At 31.0% G+C, this 25,707-nt stretch overlaps 1 protein-coding gene across 1 annotated transcript; it reads right to left on the minus strand.

Annotated features, from left to right (window-relative positions):
* Nucleotides 1-15,339: 15,339 nt before the first annotated feature.
* On the minus strand, nucleotides 15,340-16,309 carry LOC120091695 (E3 ubiquitin-protein ligase arkadia-A-like). Its single transcript, XM_039049804.1, has one exon. The coding sequence runs from the start codon at nucleotides 16,061-16,063 to the stop codon at nucleotides 15,377-15,379; it is 687 nt and encodes a 228-aa protein (XP_038905732.1). The 5' UTR covers nucleotides 16,064-16,309; the 3' UTR covers nucleotides 15,340-15,376.
* Between the last annotated feature and the right edge of the window lie 9,398 nt (nucleotides 16,310-25,707).

The raw sequence follows: 25,707 nt of genomic DNA on the forward strand, positions 1-25,707 counted from the left end.
TAGTATAATAATGAAATAAGAAAATAAAATAATTAAAATTATAAAATAACTAAAATTATGAAAATAGGATAATATGGAAATTGAAAGTGGAATTTTGAAGTTTCTCACCAATTTGTGTGTTTTTTCAAGATCCACAAAATGTCACTATTTATAGGCAAAGTGGTAAGTAGGATGTGGTCTCACATTGATACCAAATATGAAAAACTACAAGGAACATGGGGTAACATGAAGATTGACACATGGTTTTTAGGACACTAAGCATTGGACATATATATTATAATATTTATAATACTCTTCCTTAGATGCCTATATATATATATATAATATGTCTTGTTAAACCTTAATAGAAAAAAACCTAATGAGAAAAAAAAAATCCTAGTGAAGGAAAAAGAGTAATATTTCATATAATTTATACACATAAAAATATACAATATATTTGCTCCCTCCATAGAAACATCACTTTAGATATTTGAGCCACCGCATTCCAATGTTGTGCACCAACTTTTCAAAAGTTGTTGTAGGTAATGCCTTTGTAAATAAGTCAGCCAGGTTATCCTTCGAACAAATTTTTTGTACAATGGTGTCACCATTTTCTTCAAGATCATGAGGTAGAAAAGTTTAGGTGAAATATGTTTTGTTCTATCTCCTTTAATATATCCTCCTTTGATTTGGGTCATGATGATGTGTTGTCTTTGTATAATATTGTTGGAAGAATTTTATGTTGAGTTTTATGTCCTAAAACTCGTGGTTCGTAAACAATAAACTTATTCTATTAATCAATATAGTTGTTATTGAAGTTTGATTCAATAAAGTTGTTATTGAATGTTTGGATTGCTCATTTCGTTTTAGAAATAACCTAAATCCAATAAAGATCTATGGCTATTACATGAGTAGTTGAACTTTATGTGGAGACATAAGTGTGGATCAAATTCAAGTAAATAGCCAAAATGATCTATAGTATACGGATAAGGCTAGGTACCTTATTCTGGAGATACTATCGGAAGCGACCCACTTTGTAGATGTTACAATTGTTGTAAACTGCTACAAAATGAAGTGATTCTAATTCGTTCATATGGAGACATGCGAGTGGGGGTATCCTATGCAAAGAGTTTGTTTAAGATCGGACTAAGAAATAAGTTACTCTTACTTTATAACGTTGTTTACTTTTTAAGACAGACTATTTCAAAGCGATGACATAGGTAACTTGACCTTAATCCTGAGCTAATTATAAACTCCTGTTTATTTGAGATTATCTTTAGATTTGTATGGGTGAAGGTTGGCTCAACAGCGTCGGCTCAATAAGCCTCCTATTTCAGGGGTAAGATTGGGTAGATAGCTGGGGACATAGAGTGCAAGATGGAATTCACTCCTACCTGCTTTTAAGGATAGTAGAGAGGTTGTTCCCTTAAGCGCTGACTCTGGGTCTTGAACAATAGGCCCCACTCTTTCATTGGCTCAAGAGGGACTCGTTTAGTGATTGGATCACAAACCAAAAGTTCATTAGAGGATCAGTGGGACAAAAGGAACAAGATGTAACCTCAGGGATAAAACAGCTTATGACCAACCGTTATTACGAACAACATGTGAAGTTAGCTTACTGATTATGGTTATATCAAGTGGATACAAATATGTCTACAGTAAGAGGAGTGCAACTACTGGGCTTTAGTGGAGTGACCCAATAGTTAACAATTTCGATAATTAGGTTAAAGAATTTAGTCCATTAATCTCGGATCGTTGGAGCCCATGATCTGTAGGTCCATTAGGTCCCTATACTAGCTCACAAATGAATTAAACCTTAGAATAGCATGATGAGAGAATTTAAAACGTTCAAATTTGAATTAAGGGAATCAGTAATTATATACGATATAATTACACATTTAATTTTCAAATTAAACGAAATTGAAAAATTGGATAATATTTAAATTTGATTTACATATTAATTACATGAATAGGGATTCATGATTGTGGAATTGGTATTTTAATAGTTTAATATTGGATATTAAATTATTTTAATTAATTAATTAAATCAACTAATTTTATTTAAAATTTGAACATTTGAGTTTTATGAAAATTCAAATTTAGAAAATCAATTTTTGTTTTAATTATTTTTTTTGGAAAAATAAATTAAATTTTAATTTTTTTGGCTAATGAAAAATTCAATAAATTGTTTTTAAATCATTTTTAAATAAAATTGATTTTTAATTTGAAAAATCGGATAATTGATTAAGTGGGTTTCTCCCATTTTTGCCACTAAAATTTCACTTATTCAATTGATGTTTTGGTGTCAAGTTATTATGCAATTTGATTGCACTAACAAGCTGAACAAATCTAGTGGTTGTTGGCTAAGAAAGAGGGTATGCAAATGAATTTTTTTTCTGGTTTTTCTTTGGAGAAGTGACCTTCAACTTTGAAGTTAAAAAACTAGTCCTTTTCCTCTAGAATTTTCTCAAATTAGAAATCATTTTGACCCACAATCCAATCTAAGGTCCCAGAGAATATTAGGGAAGATCAAGTGGTGATTCACAACCTTTTGAAGAGGAAATTCAAGCTGGAGTTGCTGAATTGAAAAGTTCTACAAAGGTATATCAGAAACCCACTTTTCTATTCTATGAACATGCTTTCTTAGTTGCTAAAATTGATGAATTAGAATGCTTAATAATTATGTTTGCTTCCGCTAATTGCATGCTAACCCTAACATTTTACTAGGAGACAAACCACATGTTCCATGAATATGTTGAGTCATTGATCTTAATCATACACATTCTCAACTTGTCTCATGAATTGCAAGAATTTCAATATGATTTGAGAAAATAGCTATTATAGTCTGTTTTACTGATCGCCTTGATATAGAAGTTCCTCCACATGTAAATAGATAACCTGTTTGAGATCTAGCTTTGTGTGGATCAGATAAATATCTAGAATCTGCACAATCAACTAGATCAAATTTTGATTTATTTGAATAAAATAAACTCATATTAATTGTTCCTCGGAGATAATAGGGCATATGCTTAACTCCATTTCATGTCTTTTCGTTGGAGAAAAACTATATCTAGCTAATAAATTTATTGAAAATGCAATATCCAGTCTTGTATTATTAGAAAGATACATAAGTGCACAAATTGCACTAAGATGTGGTACTTCACAACCAAGAAGTTTTTCGTTATTATCTCGAGGTCGAAATATATCAATGGATGTGTTTTTTCATATAAAATCTTTTTAAAATTTTTCCTGTATAAGTTGTCTGATGAATACATATCAACTGCTAAATACTCAATTTGCAAACCAAAGTAAAAATTTTATTTTTTTGATATTTTTCATCTCAAATTATTTCTTTAGATATTCTATTATCTTTGAAAGCTCTTCAGGAGTTTCAATTATATTTAAGTCATCAACATATATAGTTATAATAGTAAACCCTGGTTGTGATTTCTTTATAAAAACACATAGACATATTGGATTATTTTGATATCCTTCTTTCAACAAATATCCACTCAGATAATTGTGCCACATTCATCTGATTGTTTCAATCCATATAATGATCTGCAACTTTGTTAAATATAATTTCTGAGAATTTGATGTACATGTTTCAAGTACCTTAAATCATTTTGGGATTCTCATATAAATATTATTATCCAGAGATCCATATAAATATGTTGTGACTACATCCATAAGATGCATATCCAGACTTTCTTACACAATTAAATCAATTAAATATCTTAGTATAATTGCATCCACCACTAGAGAATATGACTCATCATAATCAATACCAGGTCTTTGTGAAAACTTGTGCAACAAGTCTTCCATTGTATCTTGTGACCTCATTATTTTTATTTCTTTTTCTCACAAATACTCATTTGTATCCTACATGCTTGACACCTTCTGGTGTTTGAACTATTGGTCCAAAAATCTAATTTTTTGAAAGTGAGTTTAATTTTGTCTCGATTGCTTCTTTCCATTGAAATCATTCTTTTCTGACATTCTTCAACAAATTTTGGTTCATGATCTTCATTTTCAAATATAATATCAAGAGCATTATTATACGCAAAAATATTGTTAATAACTACATTAGTTTGGTTCCATCTTTTTCCTATCATGACATTGTTTATTGAAACCTCATTATTATCTTTAGGTATTTCACATTCCTCATTAGGCATGTCAAAGATTTTTTCATAGGTATTTACATCCTCAACCAAGTCCTTTTTACTATTAATTATTTTATGTTTTCGAGGATTTTTATCTTTGGAACTCACTGGTCTATCATGCTTCTGACGTGTTCCAGATTCATTAGATACAACTTGTTGTGTTAGGATATCAATTTTCGATGGGACATTTGCAGCTAGTATATGTAACTTGCTTACTTTCTTTACATCTATAAATGCATCTGGTAATTGATTTGTTATATTTTGCAAATGAATTATTTTCTAGACTTCAAGTTCACGTTGACCTGTACGGGATCTAAATAAGATAATAACGATGCATTTCATTTAATTTCTTTTTCCAACTTTTTAATTCCTCCCTCCTAATGTTGAAAATTTTGTCTCATTAAAATGACAATGAGCAAATTAAGCAGTAAATACATCATCCGTCAAGTGGTTCAAGATATTTAATAATTGATAGAGAATCATATCCAACATACATTCCTAATCTCCTTTGAGGACTCATCTTAATGCGTTGTGGTGGAGAAATTGGAATATATACCGCACCTCCAAAAATTCTCAGATGAAATATTTGGCTCATGGTCACAAGCTAATTGTAATGACGAATACTTATGATAAGCTACTGACCTAATGCGTACAAGTGATGCTGCATGCAAAATAAAATGTTCCCATACAGATGTAGGAAGCTTAGCTCTCATAAGTAATGGTCTTGCAATTGATTGCAAATGTTTTTATAAATGATTATGCTAAACCATGTTGTGTATGAACATGAGCTATAAGATGTTCAATACTTATCCCAATTGACATACAATAATTATTAAAACCTTGGAATGTAAATTTACCAATATTATCAAGACGAATTTCTTAATTATATATTAAAAAAATGTGCTCTTAACTTAATTATTTGAGCAAGTAATCTTGCAAATGCAAGATTTCAACTTGATAATAAGCACACGTATGACCATCTACTGGATGCATCTATTAAGACCATAAAATATCTAAATTGTCCACTTGGTAGGTTAATAGGTCTACATATACCACAATGAATTCTTTCTAAAAATGCAGTTGATTTAGTTCCCATTTTAGCTGGTGATGGTCTAATTATTAATTTACCTTGAGAGCAAGCATCACATGATAATTCATTAGATTGACGAATCTTCTGACTCTTCAATGGATGTCCATTTGAATTCTCAATAATCATTCTCATTATTATAGACCCTAGATGACCCAATCTGTCATGCCAAATAGCAAATATATCTGGATTCATGAACTTCAGGTTCATTGTTGCATATGTTTCAATTTCTTGTATATGAGTATAATGTAATCCAAAAGATAAACCAGACAACTTTTCCAATATACGTTTTTTTTAGACACTAGACATGATATATAGATATTCCGCATTATTCTTACTATCAGTCTCAATATGATAACCATTGCAACATATATCTTTAAAACTTAGAAGATTTCTTTTTGATTGACTAGAGAACAATGCATTGTCAATTTTAAATTTTATTTTGCTTCCAATATTATCAATTTGGAAACATATTCTTTATTTGTAAGTATTGTGTGTGTAGTTGCACTGTCTGCTAGACATATATCTTCTTTGCTCATTTTTTAATCACCCAACATATGAAAAGGATCCATGTTTCTTTGAACCATAACGTCGTTAAGTCTAGATATTCTCAAAGTCAAAATCAACTGTTTCAAAATTTGCTTTCACATTCGGAATCCGGATTCCGAATTCGGCCCCGGCATTCCCCGGCAATCTGGCTACGCCAAGCTAAGCACGTCCTCAGAGGTCACCCAACATAGGATTGCTCCAAGCTAAGCACATTTAACTTTGGAATTCTTATGATTGAGTCGAAAAGCAAGGTGCACCTTGTTAGCATAGGTAGTAACTTTTAATTCTTTTAAGCCTTTCCTAACCATACTTTCATGTCCTCAGGATCCTTCTCATTCAGATGTGATATCGGTTTATTCATGTACCCCTCCTGAACTTGGGTTGTTACATTTCCCTTTTTTTCTTCAGGGAGGCTTGATAGAAATCAACTAAGTGTTTTGACGTACGACAGGTACATGACCAATGCCCAATCATTCCATATCAGAAGCATTTATTTTCAACACTTTTTGAACTCTTATCTTGTGGAGTTTTTTTCTTTGTGATAATCATTTTTTGTGGTTCTTTTGAAATTTAAATTATTAGAACGACCACCACAAAAATAATAATTATTTCTTCATCTACCATGATCACGACCTCGACCACGATTATTAACATTCACAACAATCACTTTAGGAAATGGTGTTGTTCCAGTTAGTCGAGATTCATAGTTCTTCATCAATAACTCGTTATTTTGTTCGACCACAAGAAAACATAAAATTAGTTCATAATATTGTTTAAAACCTTTTTTCTCGATATTGCTACTGCAGGAGAATATTCGAGATATGAAATGTAGAAAATGTCATCTCTAACATATCAACATCAGTAATTTTCTCTCCTCATAACAACAAATTTAAATTGATTTTAAATAATGCAGAATTGTAATCACTTACTTATTTAAAATCTCGTAGCCTCAAATGCATCCACTCATAATGAGCTTTAGGAAGAATAACTGTTTTTTTATGATTATATCTTTCTTTCAAATTTTTCCATAAGTTACAAGGATCTTTTATTGTAAGATACTCTATTTTCAATCTCTTGTAAAATGGATGACGAAGAAAAATCATAGCTTTTGTTTTGTCCTTATCGGATGTCGTATTTCCTTCTTTAATTATTTTCCCCAAGGTTCATAGCATCTAGGTGGATTTCAGCATCCATCACCCATGACAAATAATTATTGTCACTAATGTCAAGGGCTGCGAATTCTAATTTCGTAAGGTTTTTCATGGTAACATTATCACAAAACATTATATTGATATTAGAAATTTAATATGTACTAAATATGTAAAATAACATTTAATTTATTAACTATAATAAAGAGGGAAAAAAAATCAAACCTACTTTTAGAACCTACCTTCAACAAGAAAAGCAACAAGAGCTCATGCTAATAACTTGTTGTGAAATTGAGGATTACAGCAGAGCACAATGGGAATACAGATATGGAGAAAATATAATATAATAATAAAATTATAAAATAAATAAAATTATGGAAGTGGGATAATAGGGAAATTCAAAGTAGGATTTTGAAGTGGATTTTCTCACCAATGTGTGTGTTTTTTTAAGATCCACTAAATGTCACTATTTATAAGCAAAGTGACAAATAAGATGTGGTCTTACATGAACATCAAACATGAATAACTGCAAGGCTCGTGGCTAACATGAAAATTGACACATGGCTTTTAGGACACTATGTCGGATGTCTATATTATAATATTTATAATAAATGTATATTTTAATTTCTTCCAGTCTGTAACATAATTTATTTAACAAGAACTATTTTTTTAAAATATAATAATAAGAATTACGTTTATTTAGGTTCCCTTTACAAGTTTTTTTTTTTAATTATTATTATTATTATCTTGACAAAACAAACAAACAAGGGCTCTTTTCATAAATAACAAATGACCAACTTATTTACAAAGATAACAATATAGCTAAAAGTTTCTACTTTACATTTTACTATATTTGAAAATATTTTCAATAATTTTACCATTTAAAACAATTTTTCAATAAACAACAAAAGAAAACTAACATATTATGCTAAAATATCCTAATGGTTGAGAGCCTGACTAAAGTTGTTCTTCAAAACCAGTGAAACCACCCCTCATGAATCAATACATTAGCACAGAGGAAATATTAAAGAACGCTGAATCAATAAATTTAAATTAATTTCTCATGTCAAATTCAAGAGAAATAAAATTTTAAAGCAGAATAGTAACATATCCATTACAAAGAAAAAAGGTTGAGTAAATGATCTTCCAAATTTAGATAAATCACGTTTTCTTCTTATATTTAATCTCTTTAGTTTCTCTTTTCTTTTTTCTTTTTTTAAAAAAAGAAAGAATATTTCTCTTGATGGGATGAGAGATGAAACTAATCTAAGGGGTGTTTGGCTTACTAACATGAGTTGAGTTGGTATAATATATCAACTCATTGTTTGGTCCACCAACTTTAAATGTTGGTGGAGTTGAGTTGGTATATTTTACCAACTCATCCCAACTCTCCCTTCTTCCCATGTTTCAATGGTTTCACCCATCGGCCACTGTCACACTCCAAGAACTAACTCCGGGCTCCAACAACCCTCTAATGACAACTTCGGCGACCAACTTCGGACTCCGACAACCACCTCCGATGCCAACTTCGACGACCAACTCCAGACTCTGACAACCACCTCCGATAACAGTTCCGATGACCAACTCAGAGCTCTGACAAACTTCGTGCAACCAACTTCGATAACCACCTCCGGTGACCCAACTTCGACGACCACCTTCGTGTTATCAATTTCGACGACCAATTGGCTCCGACAAAAAACTTCGATGACTAACTCCGACAACCACCTTCATAGGCTTCGATAACCACCCTCGATTACAAACTCTGATAAAAATCACCTTCGATGATCACCTTTGAGCGAGCAACTTTGACGACCAAACTCAAAGCTTCGACAACCACTTTCAATGTACAAACTTCGATAGCAACTCTAATACCACCCTTCATGCAACTAACTTTGGACACCTACAGTCACCTCCGACAATCTCTAGCGAAAATCATATTTGATGATCAACTTCGACGACCACTTTTGCCCGCCCAACTAGGGATTTGAAAATCACCTTCGATGACAAACTTCAACAACAACATCTAATACACCTTCATCTGATCAACTTTAGGCTCCAACAACCACCTCGGGCTATAAACTCTAGCAAAAATCATCTTCGATAATCAACTTCGACGATTACTTTCGACTATATAAGACTGATGACTTTAAAGTATGTTGTAGGGTTGTTGATTATATATATAAAAAATATTGTTTTGTCTACATTAAGTGCAATATATTATACGTAATGAGTTCACATATCAAATGAGTGTTAAGAAATATTTCGACAAAAAGTATGTATGTAATTGAGAAGTATGTAACATATAACAAAAAAAACTATAAAAATAAAAAAGAAAATTCCTGGAACATTTTCCAGTAAAAATTAGTGAAAAATAGAAATTTTTCTCTGATGATTTCTCAAATTTAAAGGAAATGAAAGTGAAAGAAATATGGTGACATTCTATTGGTTTTTACGATGACGGGGAGATTTAATTAAAAAAATACATGACATAGTTTAAATATAGAGCAACAATAGGAAGAAGAAGAAAAAAAGAAGATAATAATGAAATTCATGGAGAAAAATTGGCTAGAAAGTTTTGATCTCGCTTTAATTTATCATTTTATTTAACCATATTTCTACCAGAAATGTGATTGGTTAATTATTGTTCATTGTCCAAAAAAGAAAGAAAGAAAGAAAAGTTCTAAAAACTAAAAGAAAAAAATTACAATCCATATTTTATTCAAATAAAAGTGGATAAAATTATTGAATAAAAAATTTTCAAAACAAAAATAGTAATCATAAAAGCATATTATTTAGAGTTCAAAAAACTGCATCAGATATCCAGACAATTGAACTGTACTCCAAATACAGAAATATAAACTCAGACTAAATAACTCAACACCCCAAACTCAGACATATATAACTCTACAGATATGAACTCCAGACATCTTATCTCAATTCAGCGCCCCAAAACAGTTCTTAAAATCTATCGGACATTGGGACAATAATTTTTTTATAACCAATCAAAATAATAAAAACTATTTATCCATTGTTTATAATTAATTCTAATCCGTCTCCACGTCAAATTAGAATTAATAGGGGATAGTACTATAATTTTTTTGTTCCACAGTTCATGAATGTACACAAATATTTACAAATGGTGTGATATTATCTAACTTTTCTTCTATTAATTGGATAGCAAAAACAATAAAACCACATTAGTTAATAGACACCTAGGCCATAATAAAGAAACCCCTTAATCTAGCAATGTCATCCACAAACACAGTTTTGAGACTTTTTTATATGGACGGATCCTAGTGCAGATCCAACTTCAAGTAAGAGGACACGAAATGTAAGATTGTATCATCAGCAGCGGAAGTACAAGGATCATCTAAGCACGAAAATTCACTAATTTTGGCATAAATATAAAGCATGCTTCTGTAAAAAAGAGTGAGTTTCAAGACATACCTCTTGTAGATCTTCTTCAAAGCTCCATCTCCAACTGCTATCTTTCCATATTCTTTGTTGAGCCACCTCAAGATCTTCCCCACTATTTCTCTTGGTACTCTAGATTGAGTTGTGGGACTCAAAAACAAGCTTGAATCAAGGGATGAAGGAGAAAAACTCACTGCTCCAACCTTGTTGAAGAACCTTTCTTCAAACCAGTTTTTCTTTCAAAACTCTTTTGATTGCATGCCCATTTTTACTCCAATCTCTTCATTATATACAGGTCAACATGCAAAGAGGAGAGTTGCATGAGTTACAGCTCATGCTTGGAGAAGACAAAGACAAGATTAATGCTTCATGTGTGAGATATTTATGTGATTGATAATGGAAAAAACCATTTTTCCATTTTGTTTTTTTTTTTTCAATTTCTAATTTTATCTAAAATCAAATTTTGATTTAAAAAAATGAAAAATTAATTAATTTCATAAATTAATTATTAAATAAAACTTAATTAATTTAATATCAAATATTAAATAATTTTAGCACATATCCATTTTTTATATATTAAATCATATTTAAATATATAAAAATCTCCTATTCCGTTTAATTATAAAATTAAAATAATTATATTCATATAATTACTAATTTCCTTAATTCTAATTTGAACGTTTCAAATTAACTTATCACACATATCTAGAGCTAGTCCGTTACGAGCTAGTAGGGGACCTCGCAGACCTACCGATCATGGGCAACGATCCAAGATTAATTAGCTAAATTCATTAGACCAAATTAATCCCCATTCGTTAACTAATGGTCATTCCACAAGCCCATAGTTGCACTCTCCTGTAGATATATTATGTCCACGTGATTTAACCTATAATCAGCAAGTCGATCCTTCACAGGTTGTTCGTAATAACTGCTGGATAAAATATTTGTTTTACCCCGAGATTACGTCTTATTCCTCAAGTCCCTATTGATCCTCTAATGAATAACTAGTTTGTGATCCAATCATCAAACCAAACTCTCCCAGCCTAGTGAGAGGGTAGGACCCCTTGTTCAAGACTTGGATTCAGTACTTGAGAGAACAACCTTTCTCCTATCCCTAAATCGGATAGGCGTGAACTCCGTCTTGCCACACAGTCCCCAGCTATCTATCCGGTCTTACCCTGAAATGGGAGTCTTATTGAGTAGGCGCTGTTGAGCCAACCCTCAACTATGCAAATCTAAGGGCAATCCCGAATAAAACAGGAGTTTCATAGTTAGCTCAGGATTAAGATCGAGTTACCTAGGTCATCTAGGTGAAATAGTCAGACCTAAACAGTAAACAGTGTTATAAAATAAGAATGACTTATTTCTTGGTCCTGATCTTATGCAAACTCATTGCATAGGACGCCCTCACTCCTCATGTCATAACTGTACGAATTAGGATCACATCGTATGTAGCACTTTGCAATCTTTCGTAACAACTACAGAGTAGGCGCATCCAATGGGTTACCAGATATAGGTACCCAACCTCATTCATGTACCATAGATCATTTTGACTATTTTACTCGAACCCGATCCACTCTCATGTCTCCACATAAAGTTCAATACTTATACAATAATCATGGATCTTAGTTTATTGGATTTAGACTTTCATACAATTTATGAGATCAATAACAAGTATATTGATAATAGAAAATGTTTATCAGCGAGTTTTTAGGACTAAAACCCAACAACAGATGCATTTAATGCTTGAAGTTTTGCCCATAAACTTATAATTTTGTGTTTTGTATATAATTCATAAACTTAAAAGTTGTCTAACAAGTCTCTTTATTTCCAATTTTTGTGTTTAATGGATTTTTAAAATATCAAATTCGCATCTAATGCATCTCTTTACATCTTAGGAACTGTTAAAAATTTTAAATGTTATATTTAGACATTAAATTTAATTTTGCTTAATAAGTATGGTTAGACATTTTTTTTTAAATAGTATATCAATTAGCTACAAAAATTAAAATTTAAAGTTCAAATAGACACAAAACTATTTTTTGTCTATATAAAACAATTATTTTTTAAACATTTTAGTATTATGAGATCTATTAGAAACAAATTAGAAGTAATTTGTAGATTTATTAGACATTTTTAAGAAACTAGAGTCAAAATTGAAAGTTTAAGATATTTACTAGTTCACACTTTCTAATTTTACGCACTAAACTTGTAATTTAACCTTCATATAAATGTACTTTAAAATGCATTAATATATAATATTTTTATTAAGTAATTGTAATTATAAATTATTATAAACCTTTAAAGAATTATTCACTTATATATATAAATAATAAAAAAAAAAACTATTCCATCAGCTATGAAACACATATACTTCATGTGAGGCAAAGAATCTGTATCTCTGTGTTTACACTAACTTTTTTTAAAGAGATAAAATAAACAATTCACCAAATTTTTTCCAACTCCAAACTAAGCCATCTATTAACAAAACTTACTACCCAATCCAAAATTAAAAGAAAAAAAAATAAAAGATCAAATACATAATCATCTAATCTTCATCTTTATATTTTAGGTCCCACAAGTTATGCAAAATATAACCATTTTCAACTATTCAATGAAGTTCTTCATTTTATCTTCAAACTTCTCTTCTAATCTTTCTTTCTAAATCTAATTTATTTCCATTCTATTGACTATTATCTTCAATATCTCTGATGTTGCTTTTTGTATTGTATATCAGTGTTTTGTATTATATTTTGTAATATTGTCATAACTTAATATTTTATTTTTGTGGATTAATTGATTACATTATGTATCTTTATATCAAATGTATCTATATCCTATATTTTTTTTTCTAAAAAGAAATATAGTTCAATATATCAGTATCTTAATTGTTTTGAAATTGATGTATCACCGTATTCAATCACATCTGTATTCTATATCTGTATTTGTGTCTATGCTTCATAATCCATCCTTTTTCGTAAAATAATTTTATAAAGATCTGAAAGTATTTGTATATATTATTACATATAAGAAAATAAAAATTGAATCAAGCTTTCCTAAATTTTAAACACTATTCAAAATTAAATACTATTATATATTCTTCAAAATAAAATATAATAATATGTGGTGAAGTGGTGAAAAAGATCGCTAGCTAAAAAATTAATTAATATATAATATTTATAATTTAAAAATTTAAATAAAATAAAATTATCGGTCTACACATGAAACTTGAAAGCATCCCAACCACTGAGGCATGATGTAATATCTTTTTTTTTTATCGAAAAACAAATATTTAATATATAAGTAATTATAATTTTTTTTATATTTAAATAAATCTATATAAAAAATATAGAATGTCATCGGTTGAAGGGAGCACATGCCTCCCTTGACTCCTTCATAGATCGACCCCTAACAGAACCTACACCTACTTTACCTAGTCAATTAGGCCACTCTCGCACCCTCAACTTAATAAACGTAAGATTCATCATCCTCAATAGAAGAGGAATTACAAAACACCCAAAGTCCTCTTTTGAATTTAACAAGGATCTCGAGCCATCACGAAAACACTCATCCAAGGCTCCACAAGTCCATTACTTTAAATTAGGTTTCTTTCATTAAAACCATATTGATATTTTTTTTACTCGTTCAAAGATTACAAAAATAAAAATTTTTTGGTTCCAACATTTACAAAATGTCTATTTCAAACTTTAATTTTAAAAACTGTTTTAACAGGGATGAGCATGATAGGCCGAAAAATCGAGTCGACCGACCAAATTGAAATCGATTGGTCAGAGAAGGAGAGAGTCAGCCGGTGTTGGTTTGGAAAATTTTCAAAAATAATAAAGTCGACCAAACCGACTGACCAAAATCGATCGACCGACCAACTTTTACTCCTCGATGTTAGAGTTGAATTTGAACATTTACTAAACCAAACACAATCGGTTCGGTTGCAGTTTGGTCCGAAAAATCGACTCCGATCTAACTGATACTCACCCCTAATTTTAACCATTATCATTATTTTAACACATAATATTCACTGCAAGCTAGTCTCTATTATTAATCCAAATGCTCGAATTAATTGTAATATAAATGTAAATTCTAAATTACCCGTAAGTGATTTTTTTAGTTATATCGTAAGTGATTTTTTTTAGTTATATCGCTTCAATTTAAACTCCAATTAATTGTACTACAAATTTTAACATTTCAAATCTTCGTAAGTAAACAAATTAAATTTACTTTCATCCATTAACTTAAGTTTTTTGGTCAATTGATGATTTAAGATGGTATTAAAATAGGGAGTTCAAGGAGTACCTACGTTTCAGTCCATGCATTATTATTTCCTCCACAATTAATATTCAATTCTACTTGTTGGGTCTTTCACATATTTTAAATCTAAACTAAATTTGTCTTCACCCATCAACTTAAGTAATCAAGGAAGTCCTGTGTCTTTCAAGCCCGCGCAACGTTTATCCTCCCATTTAATATTCATTTCCACTAAGGAAGAATGTTAAGTGATATATAATTAAATCTATCTTCACCTATCAATTTAAGCTTTTGGGTGAATTGGTGAGTTAAAATTTTGTTTTAAAAAATTAATATACGACTTTCACTTTTATTTGACACAATATTAGAGAAAATTACCAGACCCAAATGAGTAATTTTTCATCATCCTATCTTCCTTTTGTGATAGTTTCATGGATACTTTTGGTAGAATTTTGGGTGATGTTGAGGTACATTTAAGGGATTTTTATTCGAGTCAAGTGAAAATAGTCATAAATAAAGTTTAAAAATTGAGATTTTTTATTTGAGGCTTTAATTAATACAACTTAGAAAGTTTAATGATATAGTTTAAATTTTCATTAAATGATAAAATAAAATAAGAAAATCCACATGTCACAATAGAAGAAGAAAATCCACAGTCACAATCTTCAGATTCAATCAGAATTACATTAGAAATTACAATACTGCATTACATTTCATAATTCTCCCTAAAAAAACAAAAGAATTAACTTTTTTTTAAAAAAATCTTAAATTTCTTATTCTATTTTCCTTCTGCACAAAGGACAAGAATCATTATTTTGAGCCCAAGTGAGAATACATGACTTATGATAGACATGACCGCACCCAATTCTACTCACCTCCTTCTTCCCTTCCTTCAATTCTTCACAACAAACACAACAATCTCCCAATTCTTCTCCTCTAAACCCATCGAATTTCTCCCTCTTCAACCTCTCAATCGCCGTCTTGGCCGCCGTTCTCCTCGTCGGAGCTTCTTCCAGAATCACCGTCTCCTCTGCCACAACACCGCGCCTACTTTCACCGATCTGCTCCCTCCAGAACATTCGGATGTGATCGATGTCCGCCACGATGCGGAACTTAACCTCGAAGTTCCCGGCGGCCAACACTTCACAGATGAAAGACGTGATATCGTGAGCGATTATATCGCAAGCTACGGCGTTGAGGTCCAGGTAGGAAAGCAATCGAAGGACGTAAACACGGCAGAGCAACGGATCTTCGAGGTCTCGCAATGGGAGAGGGAACATATTAATCCGCATTGGAATCGAGTTAGATTCATGGAGGATTTCGTACGGAAGTCCGGCGGACGGCGATCGGGAGAGCTGACGGTGCATAAAGCCCAATCGGATTAGGAGAGATTGATCGTCGCTGTCGTCATGGCGGCGGAGACTGAAGCGGAAGGTGGAAGCGGTTTGGAGAGAAGACATTATTGGGAATTTTAGGAATTAGGAACGGATGAACAAGAAGAAATTGGGGATTTTGATTTATAATGAAAGAAGATGAGTTCTTATTAGGAAAATTGTTTATGTAATCTGTCTGAGAAATTTTAATTCCTTTTTTGGATCTTTGTTCATTCTGCTTTCCTCGGCCCTTTCTTCTTCTATCAGTTTCTTTATGGAAACTATATTTCCATTCTTCAAGATTTTCCATTATTTTCTTTTTTGAAAAGGAAGATTTCCCCCCGTTTTTTTTTCTTTAAATGTAATATCTTTTCGAAATCGACAGATAATTAATTAAAAATAAGTTTGACTCCGTTTAATATATACACAATATTTTCATCTTTAAATTAATTTCTTTATTATCTAATATAAAAAATATTAGTTTTGAAAATTAATTTTTTATTTTTGAAATTTAGTTAAAAAATCAACCATTTTACAAAATATGCAAATCATTATAAAAAATGTGGAGAAAATATAAATTTTAAATACGAAATAGTTATTCAACAAATTTAAATTAAAACTATTTTTAAAACAAAATATTACATTTTTAATTATAAAAACAGAATAATTATAGTTTAATAAGTCAAATAGGCAATTAAAGACAGTTGAGACTTGAGAGTGACCTGACAATTAAAATTAAGATAAATTAACGTACATAATTAATCAAAAGTTTTATTTTTATTTGTTTTTATTGTTTAGGTGAAGTTCTTTTTTTTTTTTTTCTTTTTTTTTTCCTTCAAACTATTAATTTTAAGGTAATAATTGATGCTTCATTTGCTAAGCTATAAGTTTGGATGAATTATTAAGTCTGAGTTTTTGATATATGATTCTATTTTCAATTTTAGATGGCTCTTTATTTTTTTATGTGAATGGATAGATGAAAAAACCATTTTTCCATTTTGTGTTTTTTTTTTTTCAATTTCTAATTTTTTATCTAAAAATCAAATTTTGTTTTAAAAAATGAAAAATTAATTAATTTCATTAATTAATTATTAAATAAAACTTAATTAATTTAATATCAAATATTAAATTAATTTTAGCACATATCCATTTTATATATTTAAATCATATTTAAATATATAAATTCTCCTATTCCGTTTAATTATAAAATTAAACATAATTATATCTCATATAATTACTAATTTCCTTAATTCTAATTTGAACGTTCAAATTAACTTATCACACTATTCTAGAGCTAGTCCGTTACGAGCTAGTAGGGGACCTCGCAGACCTACCGATCATGGGCCAACGATCCAGATTAATTAGCTAAATTCATATTAGACCAAATTAATCCCATTCGTTAACTAATGGGTCATTCCACAAGCCCATAGTTGCACTCTCCTGTAGATATATTATGTCCACGTGATTTAACCATAATCAGCAAGTCGATCCTTCACAGGTTGTTCGTAATAACTGCTTGGATAAAATATTTGTTTTACCCCGAGATTACGTCTTATTCCTCAAGTCCCTATTGATCCTCTAATGAATAACTAGTTTTGTGATCCAATCATCAAACCAAACTCTCCCAGCCTAGTGAGAGGGTAGGACCCCTTGTTCAAGACTTGGATTCAGTACTTGAGAGAACAACCTTTCTCCTATCCCTAAATCGGATAGGCGTGAACTCCGTCTTGCACACAGTCCCCAGCTATCTATCCGGTCTTACCCTGAAATGGGAGTCTTATTGAGTAGGCGCTGTTGACCAACCCTCAACTATGCAAATCTAAGGGCAATCCCGAATAAACAGGAGTTTCATAGTTAGCTCAGGATTAAGATCGAGTTACCTAGGTCATCTAGGTGAAATAGTCAGACCTAAACAGTAAACAGTGTTATAAAATAAGAATGACTTATTTCTTGGTCCTGATCTTATGCAAACTCATTGCATAGGACGCCCTCACTCCTCATGTCATAACATGTACGAATTAGGATCACATCGTATGTAGCACTTTGCAATTCTTCGTAACAACTACAGAGTAGGCCGCATCCAATGGGTTACCAGAATAAGGTACCAACCTCATTCATGTACCATAGATCATTTTGACTATTTACTCGAACCCGATCCACTCTCATGTCTCCACATAAAGTTCAAGTACTTATACAATAATCATGGATCTTAGTTTATTGGATTTAGACTTTCATACAATTTATGAGATCAATAACAAGTATATTGATAATAGAAAATGTTTATCAGCGAGTTTTTAGGACATAAAACCCAACAACAGATGCATATAATGCTTGAAGTTTTGCCCATAAACTTATATTTTTGTTGTTTGTATATAATTCATAAACTTAAAAGTTGTCTAACAAGTCTCTTTATTTCCAATTTTTTGTGTTTAATGGATTTTTAAAATATCAAATTCGCATCTAATGCATCTCTTACATCTTAGGAACTGTTAAAATTTAAAATGTTATATTAGACATTAAATTTAATTTTTGCTTAATAAGTTATGGTTAGACATTTTTTTTTAAATAGTATATCAATTAGCTTACAAAATTTTAAAATTTAAAGTTCAAATAGACACAAAACTTTATTTTTTTTGTCTTATAAAACAATTATTTTTAAAACATTTTAGTATTTATGAGATCTATTAGAAACAAATTAGGAAGTAATTTTGTAGATTTATTAGACATTTTTAAGAAAACTAGATCAAAATTGAAAGTTTAAAAGATTTACTAGTCACACTTTTCTAAATTTTACGCACTAAAACTTGTAATTTACCTTCATATAAATGTACTTTAAAATGCATTAATATATAATATTTTTATTAAGTTAATTGTAATTATAAATTATTATAAACCTTTAAAGAATTATTCACTTATATATATAAATAATAAAAAAAAAACTATTCCATCAGCTATGAAACACATATACTTCATGTGAGGCAAAGAATCTGTATCTCTGTGTTTACACTAACTTTTTAAAGAGATAAAATAAACAATTCACCAAATTTTTTCCAACTCCAAACTAAGCCATCTATTAACAAAACTTACTACCCAATCAAAATTAAAAGAAAAAAAAAATAAAAGATCAAACTACATAATCATCTAATCTTCATCTTTATATTTAGGTTCCCACAAGTTATGCAAAATATAACCCATTTTCAACTATTCAATGAAGTTTTCTTCATTTTTATCTTCAAACTTCTCCTTCTAATCTTCTTTCTAAATCTAATTTTTATTCCATTCTATGACTATTGTACTTCAATATCTCTGATGTTGCTTTTTGTATTGTAATTCAGTGTTTTGTATTATATTTTGTAATATTGTCATAACTTAATATATTTTATATTTTTTTTGTGGATTTAATTGATTACATTTAGTATCTTTATATCAAATGTATCTATATCCATATTTTTTTTTTTTAAAAAAGAATATATAGTCAATATATCAGTATCTTAATTGTTTTAGAAATTGATGTATCACCGTATTCAATCACATCTGTATTCTATATCTGTATTTGTGTCTATGCTTCATAATCCATCCATTTTCGTAAAATAATTTTATAAAGATCTGAAAGTATTGTATATATTATTACATATAAGAAAATAAAAATTGAATCAAGCTTTCCTAAATTTTAAACACTATTCAAAATTAAATACTATTATATATTCTTCAAATATAAATATAATAATATGTGGTGAAGTGGTGAAAAGATCGCTAGCTAAAAAATTAATTAATATATAAATATTTATATTTAAAAATTTAAATAAAATAAAATTAGGTCTACACCATGAAACTTGAAAGCATCCCAACCACTGAGGCATGATGTAATATCTTTTTTTTTTTTATCGAAAAACAAATATATTTAATATATAAGTAATTTAATTTTTTTTATATTTAATAAAATCTATATAAAAAAATATAGAATGTCATCGGTTGAAGGGAGCACATGCCTCCCTTGACTCCTTCATAGATCGACCCCTAAACAGAACTCTACACCTACTTTACCTAGTCAAATTAGGCCACTCTCGCACCCTCAACTTTAATAAACGTAAGATTCATCATCCTCAAATAGAAGAGGAATTACAAAACACCCAAAGTCCTCTTTTGAATTTACAAGGATCTCGAGCCATCACGAAACACTCATCCAAGGCTCCACAAGTCCATTACTTTAAATTAGGTTTCTTTCATTAAAACCATTTGATATTTTTTTTACTCGTTCAAAGATTACAAAAATAAAATTTTTTTGGTTCCAACATTTACAAAATGTCTATTTCAAACTTTAATTTTTAAAACTGTTTTAAAAAGGGATGAGCATGATAGGCCGAAAAATCGAGTCGACCGACCAAATTGAAATCGATTGCAGAGAAGGAGAGGAGTCAGCCGGTGTTGGTTTGGAAAATTTTCAAAAATAATAAAGTCGACCAAACCGACTGACCAAAATCGATCGACCGACCAACTTTTACTCCTCGATGTTAGAGGTTGAATTTGAACATTTACTAAACCAAACACAATCGGTTCGGTGGCAGTTTGGTCCGAAAAATCGACTCCGATCTAACTGATACTCACCCCTAATTTTAACCATTATCATTATTTTAACACATAATATTCACTGCAAGCTAGTCTCTCTATTATATAATCCAAATGCTCGAATTAATTGTAATATAAATGTAAATTCTAATTACCCGTAAGTGATTTTTTTTTAGTTATATCGTAGTGATTTTTTTTAGTTTATATGCTTTCAATTAAACTCCAATTAATTGTACTACAAATTTTAACATTTCAAATCTTCGTAAGTAAACAAATTAAATTTCTTTCATCCATTAACTTAAGTTTTTTGGTCAATTGATGATTTAAGATGGTATTAAAATAGGAGTTCAAGGAGTACCTACGTTCAAGTCCATGCATTATTATTTCCTCCACAATTAATATTCATTTCTACTTGTTGGGTCTTTCACATATTTTAAATCTAAACTAAATTTGTCTTCACCCATCAACTTAAGTAATCAAGGAAGTCCGTATATTTTACCAACTCATCCCAACTCTCCCTTCTTCCCATGTTTTCAATGGTTTCACCCATCGGCCACTGTCACACTCCAAGAACTAACTCCGGGCTCCAACAACACCTCTAATGACAACTTCGGCGACCAACTTCGGACTCAGACAACCACCTCCGATGTCAACTTCGACGACCAACTCCAGACTCTGACAACCACCTCCGATAACAGTTCCGATGACCAACTCAGAGCTCTGACAAACTTCGTGCAACCAACTTCGATAACCACCTCCGGTGACCCAACTTCGACGACCACCTTCGTGTTATCAATTTCGACGACCAATTGGCTCCGACAAAAAACTTCGATGACTAACTCCGACAACCACCTTCATAGGCTTCGATAACCACCTCCGATTACAAACTCTGATAAAAATCACCTTCGATGATCACCTTTGAGCGAGCAACTTTGACGACCAACTCAAAGCTTCGACAACCACTTTCAATGACAAACTTCGATAAGCAACTCTAATACCACCTTCATGCAACTAACTTTGGACACCTACAGTCACCTCCGACAATCTCTAGCGAAAATCATATTTGATGATCAACTTCGACGACCACTTTTGCCCGCCCAACTACGGGATTTGAAAATCACCTTCGATGACAAACTTCAACAACAACTCTAATACACCTTCATCTGATCAACTTTAGGCTCCAACAACCACCTCGGGCTATAAACTCTAGCAAAAATCATCTTCGATAATCAACTTCGACGATTACTTTCGACTATATAAGACTGATGACTTTAAAGTATGTTGTAGGGTTGTTGATTATATATATAAAAAAATATTGTTTTGTCTACATTAAGTGCAATATTTATACGTAATGAGTTCACATATTAAATGAGTGTTAAGAATATTTCGACAAAAAGTATGTATGTAATTGAGAAGTATGTAACATATAACAAAAAAAACTATAAAATAAAAAAGAAAATTCCTGGAACATTTTCCAGTAAAAATTAGTGAAAAATAGAAATTTGTTCTCTGATGATTCTCCAAATTTAAAGGAAATGAAAGTGAAAGAAATATGGTGACATTCTATTGGTTTTTACGATGACGGGGGAGATTTAATTAAAAAAATACATGACATAGTTAAAATATAGAGCAACAATAGGAAGAAGGAGAAAAAAAAAGAAGATAATAATGAAATTCATGGAGAAAAATTGGCTAGAAAGTTTTGATTTCGCTTTAATTTATCATTTTATTTAACCATATGTCTACCAGAAATGTGATTGGTTAATTATTGTTCATTGTCCAAAAAAGAAAGAAAGAAAGAAAAGTTCTAAAAACTAAAAGAAAAAAATTACAAGCCATATTTTATTCAAATAAAGATGGATAAAATTATTGAATAAAAAATTTTCAAAACAAAAATAGTAATCATAAAAGCATATTATTTAGAGTTCAAAAAACTGCATCAGATATTTAGACAATTGAACTGTACTCCAAATACAGAAATATAAACTCAGACTAAATAACTCAACACCCCAAACTCAGACATATAAACTCTACAGATATGAACTCCAGACATCTTATCTCAATTCAGCGCCCCAAACAGTTCTTAAAATCTATCGGACATTGGGACAATAAATTTTTTATAACCAATCAAAATAATAAAACTATTTATCCATTTGTTATAATTAATTCTAATCCGTCTCCACGTCAAATTAGAATTAATAGGGTAATAGTACTATAATTTTTTTTGTCCACAGTTCATGAATGTACACAAATATTTACAAATGGTGTGATATTATCTAACTTTTCTTCTATTAATTGAGATAGCAAAAACAATAAAACCACATTAGTTAATAGACACCTAGGCCATAATAAAGAAACCTCTAATCTAGCAATGTCATCCATAACACAGTTTTGAGACTTTTTTATATGACGGATCCTAGTGGCAGATCCAACTTCAAGTAAGAGGACACGAATGTAAGATTGTATCATCAGCAGCGGAAGTACAAGGATCATCTAAGCACGAAAATTCACTAATTTTGGCATAATATAAAGCATGCTTCTGTAAAAAAGAGTGAGTTTCAAGACATACCTCTTGTAGATCTTCTTCAAAGCTCCATCTCCAGCTGCTATCTTTTCCATATCTTGTTGTAGACCACCTCAAGATCTTCTCCACTATTCTCTTGGTACTCTAGATTGAGTTGTGGAACTCAAAACAAGCTTGAATCAAGGGATGAAGGAGAAAAACTCACTGCTCCAACCTTGTTGAAGAACCTTTCTTCAAACCAGTTTTTCTTTCAAAACTCTTTTGATTGCATGCCCCATTTTTACTCCAATCTCTTCATTATATTACAGGTCAACATGCAAAGAGAAGAGTTGCATGAGTTACAGCTCATGCTTGGAGAAGACAAAGACAAGATTAATGCTTCATGTGTGAGATANAAATCTCGCTAATTTTGTGATAAGGATCTTGCTCTAGAAGGGAATCTCGCTAATTTTGTATAGTCTTGACATACATAAGTCGAAACTTCAACCCTCGACAAGGAAGATAAGTGGGTGAAGCAGATTGTAAGAGAGAGCGGGATTGTAGGAGAGAGCAAGATTGAGAGAGCGAGATTGAAGGCGGGATTGTAGGAGAGAGCGAGATTGAAGGAGAGAGCAAGATTGAGAGAGCGAGATTGAAAGCGAGATTGTAGGAGAAAGAGAGATTGAAGGAGAGAGTGACCATGACTAATGCTCTTTACACAATCAGGATAAACTTAGTCTAATTAATCCTATGTAATCATCCCATATCCTCAACATTTTTCATACATATGTTGTTAAAAGGTTTTAATTAATTTAACCATAAAAACTATCATTATGGATGCTATGTTATCATTAATTAGTACACTTCGAATTAACTCAAGATGTTACATATCTATAAGGTAAAATGTTCAAACTTCCATCTTTTATATAATTAAACTAAAAACAAAGGTTTAGTTATGCAAGTTACCACGCTCGAGAATGGACTTTCATCTAACATGATTTACATACAAACAAAATAACCAAATTTCTGAGAAAATAATGATAAATTCTCTCAGTAGGCAACGACTGAGATAAATTCAATGATCGAATAAAATGGCAAAAGATTGATTCTCAGAGATGGGTTTGTATATTACGTCCATTGGAGCTTCCATTCTCAGAGATTGTAGGAGAGAGCGAGATTGAAGAAGAGAGCGAGATTGAGAGAGCGAGATATTCAAAGAGAGCGAGATGTTCAACGAGATACTCTCAATCTCGCTCTCTCCTATTGTATACTCAATTTTTTTATATTATAAAGTTGTACATTATTCTTTTAATTAACTTGTACATTATTATTTTAATTAAGTTGTACATTATTCTTTTAATTAACTTGTACATAACTTTTAATTAACTTGTCTTGTACATTATTCTTCTAATTAAGTTATACATTATTCTTCTAATTAAGTTGTACATTATTCTTCTAATTGAGAAACAAATATTTTTTTAATTGAGAAATAAATATTTTTTTTTTTTCAGATTATGGCTTTAAACCCAGGACCTGTTGATTCCGATATTTTGTACGACCAGTCCATTCATCGATCATTTGTTGTATGACAAGATCGTACTACTGGAGAAATATCTTACAAGCGTCGAGAGGCAGTTCTCCAGCGCACTATCCTGCTCCATCCTCGAATACTACCGCTACTGCGCACATCTGGATTCTATGGGATTGCTAGATTAGTATTTATTCAGTTGGACTGACATCTGATCACAGCCTTGGTAGAGAGATGGAGGCCCGAGACGCGTACATTCCATATGTCTATTGGAGAGTGCACTATCACTCTACAAGACATAGAAGTGTTGCTGGGGTTACCTGTTGACGGTGAGCCGGTCACCAGAGTGATGCATGATGACTGGTTAGAAGTTTGTCAACTATACCTTGGTGCGACCCCACCTGCCGACAAGATTAAAGGATCGAGATTAAGTTTAATATGGTTAGGAACACAATTTCATCAGCTCACAGATGATGCAGATGAGGAAACTGTCATAAGATATGTGCGAGCATATATACTACAAACGATGAGTGGAAGTCTGTTTTCAGATAAATCAAGCCATTTTGTTCACTTAATGTTCCTGCCACTATTAACTAACCTCCATGATGTGGGGCGGTATTCGTGGGGTGGAGCATGCTTGGCATGGTTGTATAGACAACTATGCAAAGCAACAAGACCTGAGGTTCGAGAGATAGCTGGGCCTCTCATACTTTTGCAACAATGGGCTTGGGAGCGATTCAAACAATGGCTCCACAGCTACATGTTAAGTGACGCTCAGTTAGTTGGACAAACCTACGGTTCTCGATATGTTGTTTTAATTCAATTTAATTTTTATATCACTGATCTAGTTAATTTAAATTCTAAATTATCAATTTAAAAATTTAGGAGGAGAGACAAATTTTGTGTGACTAGGACAGCCACGCATGTAGTCAGCCAGTATAGATACATGTTTGATCTGCTTCAACCTGAACAGGTACATTATATTGAACCTAATTGATTATTTTATACACATTTTTATTTTATTTGTCTTTAATATTCTCTAATATAATATTTTGTGTTTCAGGTTATTTGGGAGCCATACAAAATTATTATGCATACTTTGCCTAATTTTTGTACGAATGGTCAAAACATATG

The sequence above is a fragment of the Benincasa hispida genome, chromosome 11 (genome assembly GCF_009727055.1).
Source record: "Benincasa hispida cultivar B227 chromosome 11, ASM972705v1, whole genome shotgun sequence".
Lineage (NCBI taxonomy): Eukaryota > Viridiplantae > Streptophyta > Magnoliopsida > Cucurbitales > Cucurbitaceae > Benincasa > Benincasa hispida.